The following is a 22,057-nucleotide window of genomic DNA, read 5'->3' as shown; positions in this document are numbered from 1 at the left end:
TTTCTTCGTTTTGAATGTTGAAAAAGGTGAATAATTTGGTGTTTTAAGTTTTTGTCAAATCATGCCACTGCACAGTATATCTAACATCTGTGTAATAAAACATAGAAACAAAGGTACCGACACTAAAAACCACTGCTAGTTCACTATTAATCCGTCCAAAAATCTGCACAAAAACGAGCCAATGTGGCGTCACGGTCACAGCTGATTCGACACCTCTGGTACAGTAACTCCCCCTGTTGTACCGATGCAGATTCTTGTTTTATTTCTATAATGTTTGTTTGTTTTCACATAGATCATCGCTTCCTGAGACGAATGGAGGTCGAGGTGGTAAAAGGAACTGAATGAGATGAATGGCTACAGATAACAGGGCACTAAGGTCAAAGTGAACCAAATGCATAAATAAACTTTTTTTTTTTTTTTTTTTCCTTCAGCCTGTGTGATATGTTCTGGCCCGTCCGTCCAAAACACAGAAACATGTGGGAATAAGTAAAGGTACGATACCTACAGGACCCACACTGTGCTGCTGCTGCAGAACCACTCGTTCTCGCACATTTCTGTCTTTGTTTGATAAAAGTCCCGTCCCGAACACGGTGACTGAGAGCGACAGAGGAGCAGGAGGAGCAGGAGGAGGAGGAGGAAAAGGGCCTCGGCACCGTTTGGCTCGGACTCAGTTCTGCTGCAGGATCAGGTTTTCCAGCTCGTCCGCGGAGCGCAGCAGGAAGGCCGCCGACTCCCGGTACCCCGCGATGAGCTGCCTCACCGCCGTCACCTCCGGCGGGCTGAGCTGCGCCGAGGCTCCGCCGCCGCCGCCGCCCTGACCGTGACTGTTGGAGCTGGAGGAGGAGGAGTTCGGGCCGACGGCCTTCATACTCAGGTCTGTGGGGCCTGAGGACACAACGGAGGGAAACATGAATATAATAATATAATATCAAAGCATATGTAAGAGATAAATAACTTGAAAACAAATGATAATATTAAAAAACGTATTTATAGAGCACGTTTCATGAAATGAAGTGCTTCAAGTTAAATAAAAAAGTTTATATATTAGACACCGAGGGAAATGATAAAGAAAATGAGAATCAGTCAAAGCAATAATAAATCTTTAAATAACCCAGTATTCATGTCGAGCTCAATATCTTGAAAAAAAAAAACAGAGATTCCTGCAAACTGAAGTCAAAATAAGACAAATCACAAATATTGTCAAAGGCCAGTTCAACCAAATTACAAGAAAAAGCGAACAAACAAACAAATAAAGTTTGTTTTTGTTTTTAGCTCTAGTGGGATATCACAATGCAGCTATATTTGGATTTTGGTTTAAAATGCTAACACAGTGGTGATATAATGTTTATTGTGTTTTCTACATTGGTAAATTAGCATCAAACACACAGGATGTAGCTGAGGTTGATGAGAACGACCTTAGTTTTCTGAACCAAACTAATTGAAATTTTTAAAATTTTAATCTGAGGAAAAGTCCAGAGGTCGCTTAGGCTAGGTAAACTTAAGTAAACATTGTTAAGTGACGTCAAAGTTGCATCAAATCCACTTAAACTGTTCACACTGGGGTTGCATTGGAGGAAATCGGATCTGAATCTGATCCAGGAGCAGATTTGAGTGTTCACACTACTATTTTTGCCTGCAGCCTGAACGTATCTTTATTTATCTAGAGGATTAAGTTTCTGTGTTTCACCATCAATTAATCCTGTGGAGACATTTCACTCTAAATCCCACAGGTGAGCTTCAAACTCTGGGAATCAGGAATAAAATGAAGTTGTTGTCGAACTAATCAACATGTTTCCACTCAAAGAGCCACAGAGAGGGTGTCGACTCTTTCCAGGAACAATGTGCCCGTTCTTTTTTAAATAATCCAACAACAGCATCCCAGTAAACGGCCTTTCACCGAGGAAATAATCTCTTTAAAAGACGGTTTGTTCTGTGTCTGTTTACGCAGACAAACAAGAACATTAACTCTTCACAGACGCGTTGCTGCTGTTAAATATTTAAAATGTAATGAAAGTGAGAGCAACACAATAAAATCACTCTGTTCATAAAGTGCAGACATAAAAACCGACGGGTGAGGATCTAAAAGCTAAATCAGTTCCCGTCGTTCGCCTCCGCTGGGAAATTGGGGGAAAAAAAAAAAAAAAGTGTTTTACAGTTTCCGCAGCAGAACGGGATTTGATTCCAGCTCCTCACCGTTGGTTTGTGCAGCAGCTGAGTTCTGCTGGTTGCTGCCGACCGTCCCGTATCCTCGCAGGTTGTAGTTGAGGCCTCCGTTGGTGTAGAGCTGGTCCTGGGCGAAAGCTGCGCTGGAGATGGCGAACGCCGTCGGGGTGGCGGGGGCCGCGTCCCTCGCGTTGGGCTTGTCAGCGGAGGCCGGCTCATCCTGCGAGAAGAGAGAAATTTTTGTTTGTTTGTTTTTTTGTGTGTGTGTTTGAGCAGAATATTGTCATTTCATGTTGTGGTGCGGTTTTTGGTGTTAAAGGGATAGTTCAACATTTTGGCAAATTGGCCCATTGCCATAACCCCTATAGTCGTATAGGAGTAGGTTCGTTAGAAAACTGAGTTGTTTTTGAGGTAAATTCAGAGACTGCTTGCCGAAAAACTGCCCCCGATGGGAATGCACATCAGCGGTTTTGCATGTATTTCCCTCTAAAACAACTCATAACGTTCAGTTATTATCTCATAGCGTGGTGAATGTGCAGGTCACAACTTGTCCACCAGAGCGTTTTGGAGTTGTTGGATTGTGTATTTGATGAGTTTGATGAGGGAAACCAAAAAATCCCATTAGCCTCCGTAGCGTAGCTCTGAGCAGCTCGCGGCTCTGCTCCGCCGTTCTAAAAATAGCTTGCACCGACAATTAAAGGTAACGAACCTACTGCTAAGACTATAGGGATTATGGCAATGTGCCAATTTGCCAAAATGTTGAACTATCCCTTTAAAGACAGGGTTGGAGATCTTATTCTGGAGCATTTTTTACTGAATTGCTTGAAATCCTCTTCACACCCCGATTGCAACCAATTACTTTAATTGAACGCCCTAACCCTAACGACACGTTCAAGTCAATTGGACTGTGATGTGTCAATCAAACTGCCGTCTCTGTCTCTAATTGCAGGCGTGCTTCAGTCGCTACAATCGAGTCACGCTGCAGAAAAGACAATGCCAGTTCCTAGACAACATAGGCACAGAAGACTTTAAAACCTTGCGACGACAAATCATACAATGGACAATTACAAAACAGAACACAGACAAACAATATCAAGGCAAAGCAGACGCAGACAGGCAAAATAAAATCAGACAATTTTAACCCCCAGTATTTAAGCTACTTGGGTACATGTCTGATTTGTTTTTAACCAATGTTTGAGATTTTTTGAGATGTGTAATGGTAACTTGTTCCAGGAATGCGTTCCTCTTACAGAAACGACCATTTGAGATAATTTTGTTCTGGAAAAGTTAGAAGTTAGAAGATGGAGGAAAGGGGCTTGGACTTTTGAATTGTGTATTTTCAAACTGTGGCCTGCTCAAACCGTTTTTTTCCAGGATCTCCTACCCTAACCTTTAATGACATGAAAAAAAACACGTTCGCAAACACCAACTACTACCGAGGCGTTTACCGTGGCTTGGTAGACGTCGAGCCGCATCCTCTTGGCAGCGTTTCGTGTCTCGCTCTCGCAGGCGGCGGCGAGGATGTTCTCAGCCATGGCAGAGGTGAGGTGAGGAGGTGTTGGTCGTATCTGGCAGCAGCAGGAGGAGGGGAGGTCACGGAGATTTTTGCACATTATGAAGGTGAAACACTGAATTATTTTGAAGCGTGTGTGTGTGTGTTAGAGTGTATTTTAAAAGAATAGTTCACCCAAAATTCAAATTGCACTCATTATCTACTCACCCTCATGTCGACTAAGGGCTGGGAGAAGTTTCAGAGTCCTCCGTGGCTTCTCTGAGTTACAGCGGGGCTCCGTGCAGCACTGCATGTCCATATGACGGTTGCAAATGGATACCAACTGTCTTCGTAACAAAAAGACACACCAAAAAACATCCAAATACCTCCATAGTGCTCGTATGTAATGTCCGTCTTGTATTAAATAAATCTATATTTCATATTTATTTACAATTTAAATTGCTGTATTTTATGATTTTTAAACTGTAAAGTGTATTTGAGCATTTGAAAAAGCGCTTATAAATAAATAAATAAATGTATTATTATTATTATTATTATATTTCAAGCTTGTTTGTAGCGGAAGCTAGCATCCAAGTCTCGTGCCGGTGTCAGTGCGATTACTGACGCTGGCGCAAATCTCGCGAGACTTGGACGGACCAGGAAGAACAAACAAGCAAACCAAACAAGCTTGAAATATAGACTTATTTAATTTTTTTCGTTACAATTTTGCATTTCGGGGCTTCAATACAAGACGGACGTTACATACGAGCAGCATGGAGGTATTTGGATGTTTTTTGGTGTGTCTTTTTGTTACGAAGAAAAGTGGTATCCATTTGCAACCGTCATATGGACATGCAGTGCTGCACGGAGCCCCGCTGTAATGAAACTTCTCCCAACCCTTAGTCGAGTCGAGTATAGATAATGAGTGAAATTTCAATTTTGAGTGAACTATCCCTTTAACCTGGTGTGGGGTGTGGCGACGTCTGTACCTCAAAACCGCCTTTTTTCATGCGGCGACAGGATTTGAGGTAGGTGCGGATGCGTTTGCGTGAACGCTCCTGAAACTCTGGGAACTGACGGCTGCAGGACTCGATGATGGCCTGGATCTTCTCCTTGGGCTGTTTGGAGATGGGAACCATGCGGTCCAGATTCTCATCCACGAACAGACGCACAAACATCTGACAGAGACGGAGAGAGAGAGGGAGAGAGAGAGAGAGGGAGAGGGGGGAGGGGAGAGAGGATGTAGAGCAGAAAAATGGAAGTGGGGGGTGCAGAGTAGAGAGAGAGGGGGGGGGGAGAGGGGTGTGAGAGTTGAAAACAAAAGGGAGCGAGAGGAAAGGCAGCGGATGGGGGAGCGTCGGAGGTAGAGTGGAAGAGGAGAGGATCAAGAGGGAGGGAGGGGGATGTGATGAAAACAGGAGCAATGAAAATCCAGTCGCCGTTGTTCATATGCAGGACAATATTTCTGGTCTTTGCTCGTTCACTCATGTTCGTATTCCTGCACCTTTGTTGCTCTAATGGTTTCAATTAGATTCAGAATAAAGAATAAACAGTGAATGTTGTTTTTTTATTAAGTTTCTATAAGACAATTTATTTCTCTTATTTGATATTTGTTATTATCATATCTTGTCCTTTCGTATCCAACCCCTTTTTTTTAAATCAAGTTTCTATAAAACCATTTCTTTTACATATTTTATATTTGTATCCACTGTAATTGTATCGTATCTTATTGTATCTTATCTAACCCCTAATTATTAAGTTTCTATAAGACCACTTCTTTCTCATATTTACGTAATATTTGTACCTATCTAATTGTATTGTAGTGTATCTTAACTTATCTTATCCAACCCATATTTATCAAGTTTCTATAAGACCATTTCTTTCTCATATTTGATATTTATCTAATTGTATCGTATTGTATCTAATCTTATTGTGCTTTATTGTTTCATATCTTATTGTATCTCATTGTATCTTATTTTATTGTATAATATCTAACCTCTAATTATTAAGTTTCTTTGAGACCATTTCTTTCTCATATTTGATATAGTATCAATATTATATATTATATATTTGATATATCGTATCATATCTTATCTTATCCAACCCATATTTATCAATTTTCTACAAGACAATTTCTTTCTCATATTTGATATTTGTACTTATCTAATTGTATAGCATCTTATCTTATTGTGCCTTATTGTATGTTATCTTATTGTATCATATTGTATCTTATCTTATTGTATCGTATCTAACGCCTAATTATTTCTATTACTCTTTCTCATATTCGATATTTGTATCTAATTGTATCCTATCATAGTTTCATCAAGTTTCTATAAGAAAAAAAAGTATTTACTTTACTTTATTTGTTTATTTAGTCGGGACAATGCATATTAATGAACAGTGAGTACTAGAGTACCCACAGTAAATACACCGGATTTAGCACATGTGCTAAATTGCATCCGTAGTCCCCAAAACAATACAACAATTAACATAAAATCAAATCAGATTGTATCGTATCGTACCTAATCCCTATTTATTACGTTTTTATAAGATAATTTTGTTCTTATATTTGATATTTTTACCTATCTTCTTATCATATCGTATCTTATTGTATCATATTGTATCTTATCTTAACTCATCGTATCTTATCGTATCTTATCGTATCTTATCGTATCGTACCTATCCCCCATTTATTATGTTTAGGTAATTTCTTTCTTATATTTGATATCTGTACCTATCTTCATATCATATCATATCATATCATATCATATCTTATCGGTACAGGTGAGGTGAGGTTGGACAGGTAACTTACATTGAAGGCTTTGAGTCTCTCAGGGTCCATCCCCTCAGCGTCATTGATCTTGTCGCTGTCATCGTGATCGTCATGATCGTCGTCGTCGTCGTCGATTATCTGTGTCCGACCAGCGGTCAGGTCCTCAGCGCTCATGCTCAGTTCAGTTTTCACAGAGTCGTAGCTTCCTGAGCTGTAGGGAGGAGACTGGACCGACACAAACAAGAACAGTCATGAGGTGCGTTTCCATTAACCCTAGAAATACGCAAAACCTAAATATCACAATAAAAAAACGGTATGGAAACGCCTACCTCTCAAACATCGCTACAACAGTTTTACCCTCTCATGTGGTGGTTTTTCAGACGTATCGATAATAACACAACGTTACCAGACAGAGTTGTTTTAGAGGTAAATTCAGAGACTGCTTGTCAAAAAACTGCCCCTGACAGGAAGCAATTTGCCAAAATGTTGAGCTATCCATTTAAGAGAATTATGGGATATCGACTAGACTTAACGAGAGTTACGGCTCTTTCGCAAAACACCTCTCAATGGAAAAACCTGCAAATAGCAGTTGTACTTTTTCGAAATTGCTGAAATTTTGCTTTTATTTCGTGTAAACCTGCGATGGAAACGCAGCTACTGGTGGTCGTGGACCAAAGAGACGATCGGATGGGAAGACGACCAGTGATCAATCAGCGTTTCCTGTGCTCACCTTGTTGGCGTACTCTGTCTTGATGGGGTACTTCCTGTTGGGCTCTGCGGGGTAGGAGGAGTTTGGCGGCGAGCTGCCGACGGGCAGCAGTCTGTCGCTCAGGTTGACCGGCTGCTGATCCTCCGAGGAGGACGAGGACGAGGTGGTGCTGAAGTCCAGCGGGGCGCCCACTCCGTTCTCCGTCAGCTCCCCGTACGGCGCCACTGCCCCGCCACCGCCACCGGCGCCATCTGGGGGGTTCCCACCGCCGCCGCCGCCACCGCCCACAGCCAGGACGTCCGGGGAGGTCAGGGCCGGGAGCCCGTTGGCGCTGCCGCTCTCCGAGGAGTCGTCATCTGTCAGAGGAGGAGGAGGAGGCGAGGACGGAGAGACGAGACGAGAGGATGTTTAAGCTTTTAGCTTATCTTATTGTATCTTATCTAACCCCTAGTTATTAAGTTTCTATAAGACCATTTCTTTCTCATATTTAATATTTGTACCCATCTAATTGTATCTTATGGTATCGTATCTTATTGTGCCTTATTGTATCGTATATTATTGTATCATATTGTATCTTATATTATTGTATAATATCTAACCTCTAATTATTAAGTTTCTTTAAGACCATATCTTTCTCATATTTGATATTGGTACCTATCTAATTGTATCATATCTTATCTTATTGTGCCTTATTGTATCGTATCTTATTGTATCATATTGAATCATATTGTATCTTATCTTATTGTATCGTATATCTAATCCTTAATTATTAAGTTTCTTTAAGACCATTTCTTTCTTTCCATTTCTTTCACCGATGTGGGTTTGTTTACTACAATAAAGAGGGGAGGGGGCAGCGAGGGGGGGTGGGACAGGACTTCCTGCCCACAGTTAAGGAAGTGGGTATTGGGGTCAACTGTCAGGATAAATAAAAGTTGTAGTGGGTTGGGAGGGGGGGTCTTTGGAAGAGAGAAATGAGATGAAGATGAAGATGAGGATGAGGATGAGGATGGGGGTGTGATGGGGGCTTCAGTCCCTGGTGGGTGGGTGCAAATTATAGCATTTTAACCCAGTTTACGACCATGCGCTGATTCCACATGATGATTTCTGTGTTTGTCAGGATGAGCGCTCACACACCTCAGAGTAATTCGCCCCCCCCACCCCCCAGTTTTTTTTTTCAGCGATGTGTGTGCCCCATTTTTCCTACAGTGGTGTCTAATCTCTGAAGGTTAATATCGGCCTTTGTCCTACTTCTCTAATTCCTCCCCCCTGCACCCTGAGAGAGAGGGGTGCACAAAAGGATTGGGGCTGTGGTTGTTCTGCTACCCCCCCCCCCTCTACCCCCTCTACCCCCTCTACCCCTCTACCCCCCCTGTAAGAGTGGATTTATCTGGATTAGTCCACTAAGAACAGGAGCAAGCTGTTTCCTGCACAGCTCCCTCCTGCACCGGGACCGTGTTGATGGGTGAACCTTCAGATTCCAGATGTAAATAAAACTCATGTATGTATGTGTGTGTATATACTGTATATATATATATATATACATAACATTTAAGGGAGTTTTTCTGACCCCAGGGGGGGTTTATAAGAAACAGTGATTGTATTTGTTGAGGACTAAAGTTGTAAAAGCTCTGAAAAAAAGAATTATGTCTTAATTATGACTTTTACATTTTGAAAAAATCCAGATATGCAGGAAAATAAAGTAATAAAAGTGTTAAATTCATTAAAACTCCACTTTCCATTCCATTGCCACATAATAACTTTAATAAAACCCATTTGGTTTATATTTGCGCAATTTTTTATAGTTAAATATCGCTGTACCCAGCACATGTGTCATCACAGTGCCATCACACCAGCTGTTTTAGAGCAATAAAGGTTTTTCAAGCTATTATTCAGTTGTCGTTGCATGAAACTGAAAGAACCAGGGGCACGAGGGCTGATTGATCTCCACAAATGTGAGTAAACTGAAGACTTATTCATTTTAAACTATACGTTTATGAGGCATCATTACCGAACAAGTTGCTATTTGGGTATTTTAGTTTAGAAATAAGAAATTTCCCTTTATTTACGTTATATTCACAGTGTATATTTTTTGCTGGCTGGTCTAAAACTAACTAACTAACCTTTACCCCAAAAAGTAAAAACTGTCATTACCGTCACACAAACAATAAATTGTGTCATTTTTACGATGAAGGATATGCCAAGAAAGCTTTGGGATAAATGTATTTTTTCAATGTTTCAAAGAAGATTGAAGAATCACCCATATATATACAGTATATACAGTATAAACATAATATGTGTCGTGTCCTGAGTGCTGTTTCCTACCGTCCTCTTCTTTGATGGTCGTCACTGGGTTGCTGACTCGCTCTCCGTTGGGTGGACTGGGCTCAGGCACTGGGGGCGGCTCAGCTGCGACCCATGTGGGTTCAGTGCCGTTCATGTCCTCGCTGCTCACCGAGCTGTCATCCTGAGGAGGGAGGGAGGGAGGGAGGGAGGGAGGGAGGGAGGGAGAGGGGGAGGAGAAGTGTTATCAGGAGAAATATCATCATTACACTTCTTTTCTTTTCTTTTCTCTCCTCCAACTTTCCCACTCGTCCCCCGAGACGCAGAGAGAGAGAAGAACGAGACGTGTCTCTTTGAATCTGTTTCTTCATTTTAAAAGTTTATACTGAAACACAAACACAGATGGGCCCTAATATACTGTATGTAAACACTGTAGCTGGTTTTGGAAACTGAAAATGCTCCTGTAACATCTCTGCAAAGTGACGAGGAGACGAACCCACAGAGAAAAAACACAAAAACATGTTTTAGTTCAAGTTGAAGCTTCAGCAGTTTGTGTTTGACAAACTGAAGAGTCGATGCTTTCACCGACTGAATCGCTGTGTGGCTCTGTCGGCTGAAGGACGACAACCATAGCAACCAATGATGCTTTCAATGCTCCAACAAATGCAATAACCACGATAACAAAAATAAAGGACCATTGTTGGATTTAACTCTGTCATGTCTGGCTGGCAGCAGCGGAGGAACACGAGGAAACACAGGAGCCTCCCTGTTAAGTCATACATTTCTTGGAGCAACTGCTATTTTTAACTCAGTTACGTCGAGACCCTAAAGATGCTTGTTGTAGCGTAACACAAACATGAGTAGCTAAACCACAGAGGAGGGGTTGGAGGGGTTGGAGGGGGCTCGGGGGATTAGCACAAAGGAGGAGGAAAATGCATAATCTCACAAACTACAGCAAAAAGGCTGCAGCTTTAAAAATAAAATAAAATAAATAAATAAAACTCAGCGTGTGATTCTCTCTCTCTCTTTCTGCTAAAAGCCACGACATCGTTTCAGAAAGACGAGAGAGAAAGAGAGAAAGAGAGTAAAGAGGCCCCGGTTCACTTTGAGCCAACATGGACAGCAGCGATTTCTCTCTCCGGCCTCGGTGCAGCTCGCCGTCATGTGTCAGCTGGCATCTCAGTCAGGGGAGAGGAGGAAGAGGAGGAGGAGGAGGAGGAGGAAGAGGAGGAAGAGGCCACGACTGTGTGATGGGAGCAGAATTACATCTCATTCCTCCCCACATGAGCACACAAATAGGCCTAAACTCCTGGGAATATGCATCCGTCCCTCTGTAAAAAGGGGTTTGAGGAGAAACCAAAATGCTCAGTGACAGCTCTATTAGGTGCCAAGTGAGCCATGTAGCATTAAAGAGAGAGAGGGTGAGAGACACAGAGAGAGAGAGAGAGAGAGAGAGAGAGGGAGGGAGGGAGGGATGGGAGTCTCTAATTACAGTTTCTAAGTAGTTGGAAACGTAGCATCATTAATGTCTGCTACGCTTTAGGAAGATAGATAATTAATAAAGGAGGAGGACCTACTTTTTAAAAAAAGCTGCGGTCATCACACAGAAGAGTTAACAAAGATTTAACATCTAACACTTTTAAGACACATAACAGGATGGAAAATGTAGGATAAGAATAAAACAACATGTGCATCAGGTATCATAATATTATAATAAAGCATCAGCAGCAGAAGTTGTTTTACTGTTTTCTACTGCAGCTCTAAGTGCTGTTTGTGCTTCTGAGAGTAAAAGTAAAGAGCAAACAGAGCGGATTTGTTTGGTTAAACCTGTTTTTTATGATCCCTGCTCTTTGAACATAAAGACTGTGACTGTTTTTCTTTTTTGTTGTTGTTGTAGGTTGTAGTTTTGTCTTTCACAGGCGCCAAACTTCTGCAGAGCGACGTGCAAACAGATGAGATGAGCTGTGAAAAGCTGCAACAGACTCCACAAACACACAAACACATGTAAACCTGCTGCTTTAAAAACAGTAGCAGCTCAGACATGGAGCAGCAGCAGCCCACTCTATGACGCTTCATTATCATCACCACTATTATTATTATGATCATTATTATTATGATCATTATTATTAAATTATTGCCCTGTTTGTTCACAGATGCGACCAATTCTTTTCTTTTCTTTTTTTCCATTTGTACTCACCCGCGAATCACAACCTGGGTCATTGTTCCGGATAATCCTAATTAATGCGTGAGTGCGGTCCACATCATCCACATCATCATCACCAAGTACTAACAGCGCAGCAGCTTCTGCACTTTACTGACAGCGGTTCCTGAGTGTTTCTGTCACACACACACACTAAAACACCGCTAACACACACACACACACACACACATACAGCCACATATGGGCGTGGCCTCGTGCGTTACGTCACTGTGTGTGTGTGCATGCACAGGCTGCTTCACTAATCCTCACTTCACACTGATCTCCCCCTCCCAACATTAAAGATATTATTCGCTACTTTGCTCATCCAAAAGATCGCGCTCTTTAACACCTAATGAACTTGATCATTATTTATGCGAAATTCTTTATTCACAAACAAAAATGAGCAAATTCGATTCCTAAATTTGCCCCTTTTCTACTATAACTAAATTATTTCATTAAATCTCTTTACTTGATAAACAACAAAAAAAGCAATACATTTCTAAGTAAAACCTCTGACTAACTTTCTATTTATAACTGCCTTGTCCTTTTTTTTTCTATGTGATTTTATTCCTCATCCCTGTTTTATCCTGTTTTTTTTATTTACTCACCTTTTTTTCTATTATTGTTACTTTCATTATTTATATTATGACTTCTTATTCAAACTATATTTTATAATTTACTCCATCATTGTACCGTCCTTTCATGTTCGATGTGCTGTTCCACATGAATGTATACCTTGCTAGTTCTGTACATACAATATTTGCTAATAAAGTTACAAAAAAAAAAAAAATAGCTTCATTAATCCTCACTTCACACTGATCTCCTCCTCCTCTTCCTCGCTGCTTTGATTGTTCAACACTAAATTAAAGTTAAGGAGACCCCACACACAGTTACAGTGAATAAGCAGATTCTTACAATTAGCCGACTCCACGAGGACGCGCACGGCGACGGCGACTGCGCCTGTGCACGCGCGCTGGCTGGCTGCTGCTGCTGCACAAACACTGAGGGAACAGATGTCAAACTACTACCGTGTAGCAGCTACTACTCACCCTCTCGGTGGTGGTCATGCACTGCAGTTTCATCTGCTTCAGGTAGGTGGCAGTAAGAGGCATGTTGTAGTCGATGAGGTCCGGGACCAGAGAGGTGGGTCTGTCATTTTCTGACAAAAAGAAAAAACGCATACTCACTAAATATGAAAAATGGAGCACAAACTAATTCATTCATAGATTAAAAAAAAATAAAAAAAGGATGAAATGTAATGATGATATAAAATAATATCCATCTTAATCATGTCTACATGACTGAAAACTGAGGAGGTCCATATAAGGACATATAAATGTGTGATTTTACCAAACTGTAAATACAATTTTTTCACAAGCTCCACTTTGACCAACTTATAATTTATAACTACTCATAGCCTATATGAACACATATCGATACAATAAAGTGACACTATTTGGGTCATTATCCACAGTAGCTGAGTATAAATTGTACTTTTGCCTCTTTTGATATAGACTTATAGTAAATAATCTCAATAATCTCTAATTAGAAATATTGAATATTGTAAAGCTTATGTCGGTAACAGGGTTGACAAGATTAGGAAAACATCAAAACTGTAATAAAATATGAAATTCCACAGCCTGAGATGGCACAACATAATTTCTTGTCATTTTAAACTTTGATTCCCGGCTACTTAAAAAAATAGCAATTAAATATAGTTTAAATTTTAACTTTTCAAAGGTGAAAAGGCACCGATTTCATGGAATGACCCAATAAAGTAAATTATTTAAAGGCTTCACACATGCAACCTGGAGAATTAAGCAGTAAACAGAGATCAGATTTCCTTAAGTAACTGTAATCATTTTTAGAGTGATACTAAAATCTAATAATCATGATAGTGATATATTCAATATAAGGTTATAATTGTTATTTACACTGTAAAACACCGTCGTCTTCTTAGAAACTACTGTCAACACAAAGACAAAGACAAACAAACCACTGCAGCACAAACACTCGACACATATCTGATTTTCTCCTCCACAGTCCCATTAACACTGTATTACAACAATATCGATACTAACTGCACCACTAATTAGCACCATTATAAAATTATAACTCCTGTTTGTGCACCCATGGGTGTTCATGCACTGTGCAGCCTCCACCGGATGACTGTGGTGCAGAGGGAAACTTGGAAAAAATGTGAAGATTATGCAGCAGCAGCGTCTTTTTCTCTGTGATACATAAGTAAATCGCACTGAGTGAGTGTGAGATCTCATTTGACTGAGTTACATCTACACCTGACTTCCTGTTGGGTCTTAATTCATTCAGTTTGGGTACTTTATTGCACATCTGCATCCCCCGCTTTTTTTCCCCTCCTCACTGGAAACACTTAATGTTTTCAGATGAATGTGCTTTAATCTCCTTTTTGTGCAGCTTCTCATTCAAGCTTTTCTTCATCTTTTGCAGATTTGCTGCAACATCCTGCAACAGAAAAAGGTTGAAATCCTCACAGCCACACATGAATCCAAACAATGTGCTGCCGTCGGCTGCTGCTGCTGCTGCAGTCTCCACGTCGGCCACTAGAGGTTCTCTGTGATCGTCTTAGTGGCATTTGAAATGATCCCATCACCACCACCCATAGAGATGTGGTCCTCTTGAGTCTTTGTTACATCATGTCGGTGATGGATACGTACAATATGTTTTATTAATGACGGATTGATTCAAAAACTCTTCAAAGTACAAACACCTGAGATCAGACCGGCTCATATTTAACGTCTGACAGGACAATGGAGAGCTGCACACGCTGCTGTCATTCAGGTGCCAACACACACAGGACCAACACCTCATGTGTGGAGAAAACAAAACACACATTTCTACGTTATGATGAAACTATTTCCCCGCCGGCTGCTGTAGAACAGGCCCGATCGGTCTGTATAATGTCTCAGCGTGCGTTAATTAAGCCCCTTCTTTTTTTCTCTCCTCCCCTCCCCTATGTCAATGTGTGTGTGACAGGATCTGAGCACAATCCGCTCTTAAAGGTTGATCTCAAAAATAGCACATCAGCTAATGACACCTTCCTGAATGAGTGAGCGAGCGAGCGAGCGATCCACCGAGGTCAGGTGTGCGGCGGTTACCTTTGAACTCTGCGGTGCTGGGGTTGATGTGCATCCTCTTCTGACACTCTCCACAGCTCATTAGGAAGCGTGTCACCGCCTCTCTGGGCAGGAAGGCGTAGGTCTCTGCGATCTGTGAGCAGAGCATCAGGAGACCGGGTTAGAGCCACAACAACAACCACAATCACAACCAAAAAATAAAAAATAGAAAACTAGGTATAAAACCGTTTCAGGCTGTGACTGAACTCAAACTGCATGCAGGTGTTATATGTGTGTTTTTTTGTTTTTTTTGTACCATGCACGTGTGAAAGTTCGGGGTCAGTGATTATGTGTTATCTCGACATGGCATGAGGAGGAATCCTCCCTCTAGGCGAACGAACGGGCGGCCGAGCGCTCCTGGTTTCGTTGTGGCCTAATTCCATCTGCAGCAGCAAGGCCGTAACCATGGAGTCAACATTGGGGGGGACCAAATCTCTCTCTTTCTCTCTCTCTATATATATACTGTATAGTATATACTGTACTTTTCAGACTATAAGCTGCTACTTTTTTCCCCGCCCCGGTGTCCCAGCTCTCGTCTCTGCACACCGCAACACAAACGCACTCCGTAACCCGTAATCTTTTGTTTATGACAGTCAAGACTACACAAACACACACGCCGTAACATCGTATATGTTGTGTAATGTTATCCATGGAGGAGAGGAGCGTAACCAAAACAGTGGAAAAGCGAGCGGACTTGCACAGTTCCCTACTGTCTTTCTGTGTAAATATCTCATGTTACAACATGAAAACCTGCGGCTTATATTCAAGTGCAGCCTATAATCCGGAAAGTACGGTAAATTCGCTAACACATGGGATACTTTTTTCTTTTTTAATCAGTTAGCTATATATTGGGGGGGACATTTGGAGCATATTTTGGGGGGGGGGTACCCCCCCCAATGTATATGGTAATTACGGCCCTGATCTGCAGCCCTCAGCGTGTTTCTGCTGCCGCGTTTACCTTAAAAACACAACTGCTGGTTTCCATCTCTTTTTTTCTCTCCTTTCTCCTCCTGCTGCTCTTTCAGGTGCAGTTGACTCACATCTACACCTCTTTCTCTCCCTCTCCTCCCTCTCTCCCTCTCTCTCTCTCTCTCATGCTCAGCCTTTCCCTCCCTGTTTGTCTCCACAGCTATGCCACCCTCTCCCCTCCTCACCCCTCTGGCGTTTCCCTGTAAAATGCGACCTTCACGTGACCATGGAGAGGCAGCAGGGGTGCCCACCAACCCCCCACTGGCCCACCACCACCACCATCATCCCCCTTTTGCCCCTTCAGGCAGCGGAGAGGGAAAGGCCACCCAGAGGAGCGTGCACCTCCCAGAAGGCCACAGTGACAGCTCCATATTATGCCCTGCCCCAGTGATGCTGCCTCCTCAAAAGGGTACACACTATGAGACGTGACAGGACCTCTCTACAGGGCAGGAGGAACTGGCTCCACTATTTTTTTTTTTTTAATCTAAAGGGGGGGCTACACCCACACACACACAAAGCCCCTCGACCCAGGACGGACGGACGGACGTCCACCGACCGACACAGATACAGCTGCTGCTCCAGAAACATCAATAACGTGACACAAGAAATCAGGTTTTTTTTGTTTGTTTTGTTGCCGTCTTTTGTCTTCTGTCTGTGTTTGGGACCTCCACCCCCGCCCCTCCCAACCTGAAAGAGCAGTGACCTTTGTTTTCAGATAAAAATGAAATTGTAATTTTGCCTCTTTTGTTATCTACTTAGAGTAAATAAAGTGAAATTATTTAAAGGCTTCACACATGCAACCTGGAGAATTAAGCAATAAATAGAGATCGGATTTCCTTAAGTAACTGTAATCATTTGTAGAGTGATATGTAATATAAATGTGTCAGGTTATAACCCTAAAACCCTGAAAGAGCAGTGACCTTTGTTTTCAAATAATAATAAAAAAAAGATCCTACAGGGAGTTCTCTAAAGGAAGAAAAGATGCTGTCAGTTGCTGCACACTGAAATTTGCAAACTCCCAAAAAAAAAAAAACCCAACAAAAAGCTTGTCGTCGTCAGTTTAACACCCGTGTGAACAAGACAAAAGAGAATAAGCATGACTCCAGTTTGCATACACAGTAAAAAAAATAAAACTAAAAATGACATCTGCACCTTCTGTCTGGAGATCACATGATATATCAGAGCTGTAATTTGCAGGATATCTGGATAAAATGTTAATAAAAAAGAAGATAAACTGACACCGACGTCCCCAGCGTGGCTTAAACCTGAGCAGACGACGTGGTGCATTTTCTAATTTGCATTGAATATAGAATACTTTGCATTAATTAGTGTTATCATGTGATCTCCTAATTGCAGGAGGAGGTGTCATTTTTTTTTCTCGACAGCAGCAGGTCGGTCCGCTTTGCTTTGACGGACTCCCCTGACGTTTTATACAGACATTCATCATCAACCGGTCTCGTTTCCCATCAGCCTCAGCTGCACTCTGTCACCTGCTCATTAGCAGACAGTAGTGAGTGTTGTGTAGGTAAACGTTACACACCTGCAAAACAGCAGCATGTCAGCATGTTGGCGGGCCGATGTTAGGGCTCTTGTCTGTATATAAGGTCGACTACAGTCTGCGTTTTGTTTACACTGATGTCTTTTCTGACGTTTTTTATTCGTTTGTGAGATAAATAGAGAAATCTGCTTTTGGGAGCTTGAAGTTTCTTGTGCATTCCTCTCCTTTTTTAAAAAATCTTTATTTAGCATGCTGCTATTTGTCCTACACCTGTGGAGCTGGATGTGGCCCCATGCACACTCTCCACCTCCTTTGCTTTGCTTTGCCACTTTTCTTGATAGATAGATGTTGGTAGACTGATAGATACGAACAGAGAGGAAGAGACAAGAGGGGGAAAAAGATTATGTTTACTGTCAACATCCTCAATATTAACTCAGCTGCAACCTGCAAACACCTGCTCGCGGTGTCTTCAGGACTCCACGACTCGGCTACTCACCGCTTTGTAGGTTTTCTTCTGGCCCGCGTGTTTGGGCGCTCGGCCCGGGTCGGCCCCCATCTCCACGTGCATGGCATAGATGATGTCGAAGAAGTCCTCGACCACAGCGACGCGCTTCAGGGACGAGTTGTCCTGGGCCGAGTTCCCGTCTGAACACTGAAACATTAGAGACGGACAGACAAACAGAGGCCGGAGTTTAGCTGAAGATGTGATGAATGAATGAATGTACAGTGGCATGTCATCAAAATGTATGTTAATGTGAACAGTTCAGCAAGTGGAAGATGAAACGATCTCTAAAAAGGCATAAAGTTACAGATGACACATTGCCTTTACATTTTAAACAATATATATATATATATTTTCATCTTTTACATTTAAAAGGCAATAACAGAAAAGGAAAAGGGCGCCAGCAAAGGTTTGGCCACCCTTGTAGCCCCCATTTGGGAACTATCACAGCGTGTAAACCAGTGATTTTCAACCTTGGGGTTGGGACCCCACGTTGGGGTCGCCTGGAATTTAAATGGGGTCCCTATAGTCATAGCAGTAGGTTTGTTACCTTTAATTGTCGGTGCAAGCTATTTTTAGAACGGCGGAGCAGAGCCGTGAGCTGCTCAGAGCTACGCTACGGAGGCTAGTGGGATTTCTTGGTTTCCTTCATCAAACTCATCAAATACACAATCCAACAACTCCAAAACGCTCTGGTGGACAAGTTGTGACCTGCACATTCACCACGCTATGAGATAATGACAGAACGTTACCAGACAGAGTTGTTTTAGAGGCAAATTCATGCAAAACAGCTGATGCGCGTTACCGTCGGGGGCAGTTTTTCAGTAAGCAGTCTCTGCATTTACCCCTAAAACAACTCTGTCTCATAACGTTTCCAACCAAGAAACCAAGAAATCCCATTAGCCTCCGTAGCGTAGCTTTGAGCAGCTCACGGCTCTGCTCCGCCGTTCTAAAAATAGCTTGCACCAACAATAACAAACCTACTGCTATTGTACTTTTGCCTCTTTTGATATAGACTTATAGTAAATAATCTCAATAATCTCTAATTGGAAATATTGTATATTGTCAAGCTTATGTCGGTAACAGGGTTGACAAGATTAGGAAAACATTAAAACTGCAATAAAATATGAAATTCCACAGCCTGAGATGGCACAACAATGGGCCAATTTGCCAAAATGCTGGACTATCCCTTTAAAGTATTGAGTGTTTTGTGTTTAACTTTATGCCTTTTGGAGATCATTTCATCTTCCACTTGCTTAACTGTTCAGATTAACAGAAATTTTGACCCACGGGTGCCCAAACTTTTGCATGATGCCACTGTAAATATAGAGATTCCTGCATCCAGGATGGAGCAGAAGAGGCGCGGGGGGCGTGGGGGGGGGGGGTGATCTATCTATCTGTAGGTCGTGTGTTTTTACTCCTGCAGACGTTCAGACTTCACATTTCTCCCTCAGGTGGAGAAGTCACCTCATCCACGTTTAAAAATAACACAACAACCACCACTTTACTCCACCGACACCGACACTGTACGAGCCCAACGACGCTGCTGAGCCGAGCCCCTCCCACCTCCACCTCCACCTCCACCACCTCTGGCAGCCATCCTGCCTCCCCGTACTGCTGCTGACCCTGTCGCCATAGAAACTACCGCTGATTTCTCTCGGGCAGGTGTGCTGGGCAAAGGGTCATGTGACACACCATGGAAGTGGAATCGCCAGGACAACAGCCTCCATCCACTGCACCACATGGGGCTTTCCTCTCCTCTCCTCTCCTCTCTCCATCTTTCTCTTTCTCTCTAAGTAACTCTTTAATTCCCTCCCCCTCTTCCTCTTCCTCCTCTTCCTCCTCCCTCACAAAACAGTCATCAACACTGTTTCCCCTCTTAGATCTTATCGTTTCGTCCCTGCTGCACCTGCTGATATTTTAAACATAAAGTGGCCCAGCAAGCATAAAATGGAACAAATGGATTTGGGGGCTTTTTAATTAGGTTTCTTTCTTTCTTTCTTCTTTTTTTTTTTCCTTTTTTTTTTTTTTTGCCAGAGTCCAGCTCCTCCACCCAGATATGAGACACCACCACCGTCTTCTGACATTTTCTGGAGATTGGGTTCTGGGTGTGTTTGAGTGAGAAGAGGGTCCTGAGTTCAAAAACTCCCCGTCCTGCCCCACCATGTTGCCCCCCCCCCACCCCCCCCTACCCCTCCTATCCTCCCCAAGGCGCTGAGGAATCACACTTTTTTTTTACCTCCTCCTCTCCTTGACATTTGTGCCCAGTTCCTGGGATCTGACATTTCATTTTCTCCCTTTTTCCTCCGACTGCTTCCTCTCTTCCGTCCCCCTCCTCCTCCTCTGTCCCGTCCTCCTTTCCCTTCTTTCTTTCTTTCTTTTCTTTCCTTTTCTTTCTTTCTTTCCCCTCCCTCTCCCTCCCTCTTTCTCTTTCTTTCCTTCTTTCTTTCTTTCTTTCTCCACCCCTCCTCTCCCCTTCTCCTTGCTCCTGCTCTCCCAAGTGCGAGGTAATGATCGTTGCCATGGCAACTAAAACCAGCTCACAGAGCGGGTTTGTTTTAATCCGGCCCTCTCTCCCTCTCTCGCTCCCTCCTTCCCTCCCTCCCTCCCTCCCTCCCTCTTCCTCTCACTAGCCACTCTCCCCTGTCAGCATGGGCTAAATGTAATGATAATAAATGAAATAATAGCGATCCTCCACCTCATCATCGCAGCTGTAATCTATCGCACTTGGAGGTATCATCCTCATCCTCATCATCATCCTCATCCTCACCATCCCCCTGGTGACATCACCACCTCCACCGCTGCTGCTGCTGCTGCTGGTGACGGGACAATGGTGTCAGGTCCATTCACGCTGGATTTAGATAATCTCATACAACTGTGGGGTGTGCAGTGAGTGAGTGAGTGCACCCACACCGCTGCTGCTGCTGCTGCTGCATCCTCCACTGAATCTACCCCAATAAAACATCCAGCACACACACACATATGAACACACACATGATGCACACACACTGGGAACGATTCCTCCAATCAGGAATCCTACACACAACAATAAAGATTCACCTGTGCAACACCCGCATGAGTTAATTCTGATAAAATAAATAAACATCTGTATGGGGCTGCAACTGTGATTTATTTTCTCTCTCTATTACACTCTGCTGATAAACTGATCAATCATTTGGTCTAAAAACGTCAAGTCACTCTGAGTCGGGTCAGTTTTTATTTATAGAGCCGGAGAGATATCACAAATCACACATTTTGGGCTCAGGGGCTTTTTAAAAAAAAGCTGCACAACAACATCACAACATCACAACGACACCCTCAGTCCTGACAGACTCTCAACAATTAGTGCTGATACACAGAGGTGCAGATCAGATTTACAGTATTTAAAATCAGTGTGTTGGATTGGATCACACAAAGAAGCTCAAAGATGTTTAGTTTAATGTGACATGAAACAGTAAATTCTCACATTTGAGAAAGTTAAAGAAGAAACTAATCAGTTAATCATAAAGGCCGAGTCTGACGCAACTTAAAGCTGGTTGATTAATAAATAAGTCATAAATAATGTATCTGCAGCTGATTCTGCTTCTCAAATGCAACGATTTGATGCTTTTTATCAATGAAAACTGATTATTTATCAGATTAAAGCCGACACCTTTTGTCTTATTCTGACCCTTTATAGACAAAGTGGTTCATTTGTGATGTTATTTGCAGACTTTAAAGGTATAATACGTAGGAATTCCCCCCATCTAGCGGTGCGGTTGCATATCGGAACGTATTCTTGATGTTGCATTCACGTGAAATCGGGCAGACGTCAGACAGACAACAGACGCTGCATGTAACAGGATAAACAAGCGTCTATGTAAACAAGTGGTCCGCCAGCACGAGGCAAAACAATACAGGCGTGACAATATGTTGTCATGGTGATGTCGTATTGTTTACCTGACCCACGTTTTACCGTCTTTCTCTCGTGGAGTAAAATGACATCCGGTTGGTTTGCCGACGGCCGTCTGCCTGACTGCACCTGAATGCAACACCAGAGCCTCCGTCCTTCCTCACACTACACAGTGGTGACAGTTTTAACAGGCGCTACCTGGAAAACTTTCTCCCCGAGCCCACAGCTCCGCTGAGTTTCCGTGGTTACCTACGGTCACGCTGCCACTGAACGTAAAAAATGGCGATGCAACATGGCCGCCTCGGTTCGGTGCGTCGCCCACATATGTATTTGTAACGACTTGTAACAACTCATTCTAAGGTACGAGAAGCGGGTGTGATTTCGACTTCAGCGAAATATGTATTTGATTGATTTTTGCTAATAAAAA

The 22,057-nt window shown here is 42.6% G+C and overlaps 1 protein-coding gene across 1 annotated transcript in view; it reads right to left on the bottom strand.

Moving 5' to 3' along the window:
• Positions 1-273: 273 nt before the first annotated feature.
• The window catches only part of nol4la (nucleolar protein 4-like a), a 33,075-nt gene continuing 11,291 nt past the window's right edge, over positions 274-22,057 (bottom strand). The window contains exons 2-11 of the mRNA XM_085782809.1: positions 17,733-17,888; positions 14,752-14,863; positions 12,667-12,776; positions 9,460-9,601; positions 7,159-7,493; positions 6,468-6,653; positions 4,645-4,833; positions 3,612-3,731; positions 2,194-2,383; positions 274-885 (exon numbers count right to left, since the gene is read on the bottom strand). Coding sequence (XP_085638935.1) covers positions 668-885; positions 2,194-2,383; positions 3,612-3,731; positions 4,645-4,833; positions 6,468-6,653; positions 7,159-7,493; positions 9,460-9,601; positions 12,667-12,776; positions 14,752-14,863; positions 17,733-17,888 — 1,758 coding nt within the window. The 3' untranslated portion in view covers positions 274-667. The remainder of the gene's footprint in view (positions 886-2,193; positions 2,384-3,611; positions 3,732-4,644; positions 4,834-6,467; positions 6,654-7,158; positions 7,494-9,459; positions 9,602-12,666; positions 12,777-14,751; positions 14,864-17,732; positions 17,889-22,057) is intronic.

Source organism: Trachurus japonicus, chromosome 7 (assembly GCF_045865225.1).
Source record: "Trachurus japonicus isolate A0001 chromosome 7, Traja_1.0".
Taxonomy (NCBI): Eukaryota; Metazoa; Chordata; class Actinopteri; order Carangiformes; family Carangidae; genus Trachurus; species Trachurus japonicus.
The sequence above is the reverse complement of the archived record's forward strand: the minus strand, read 5'-3'. Positions and strand labels throughout refer to the sequence as shown.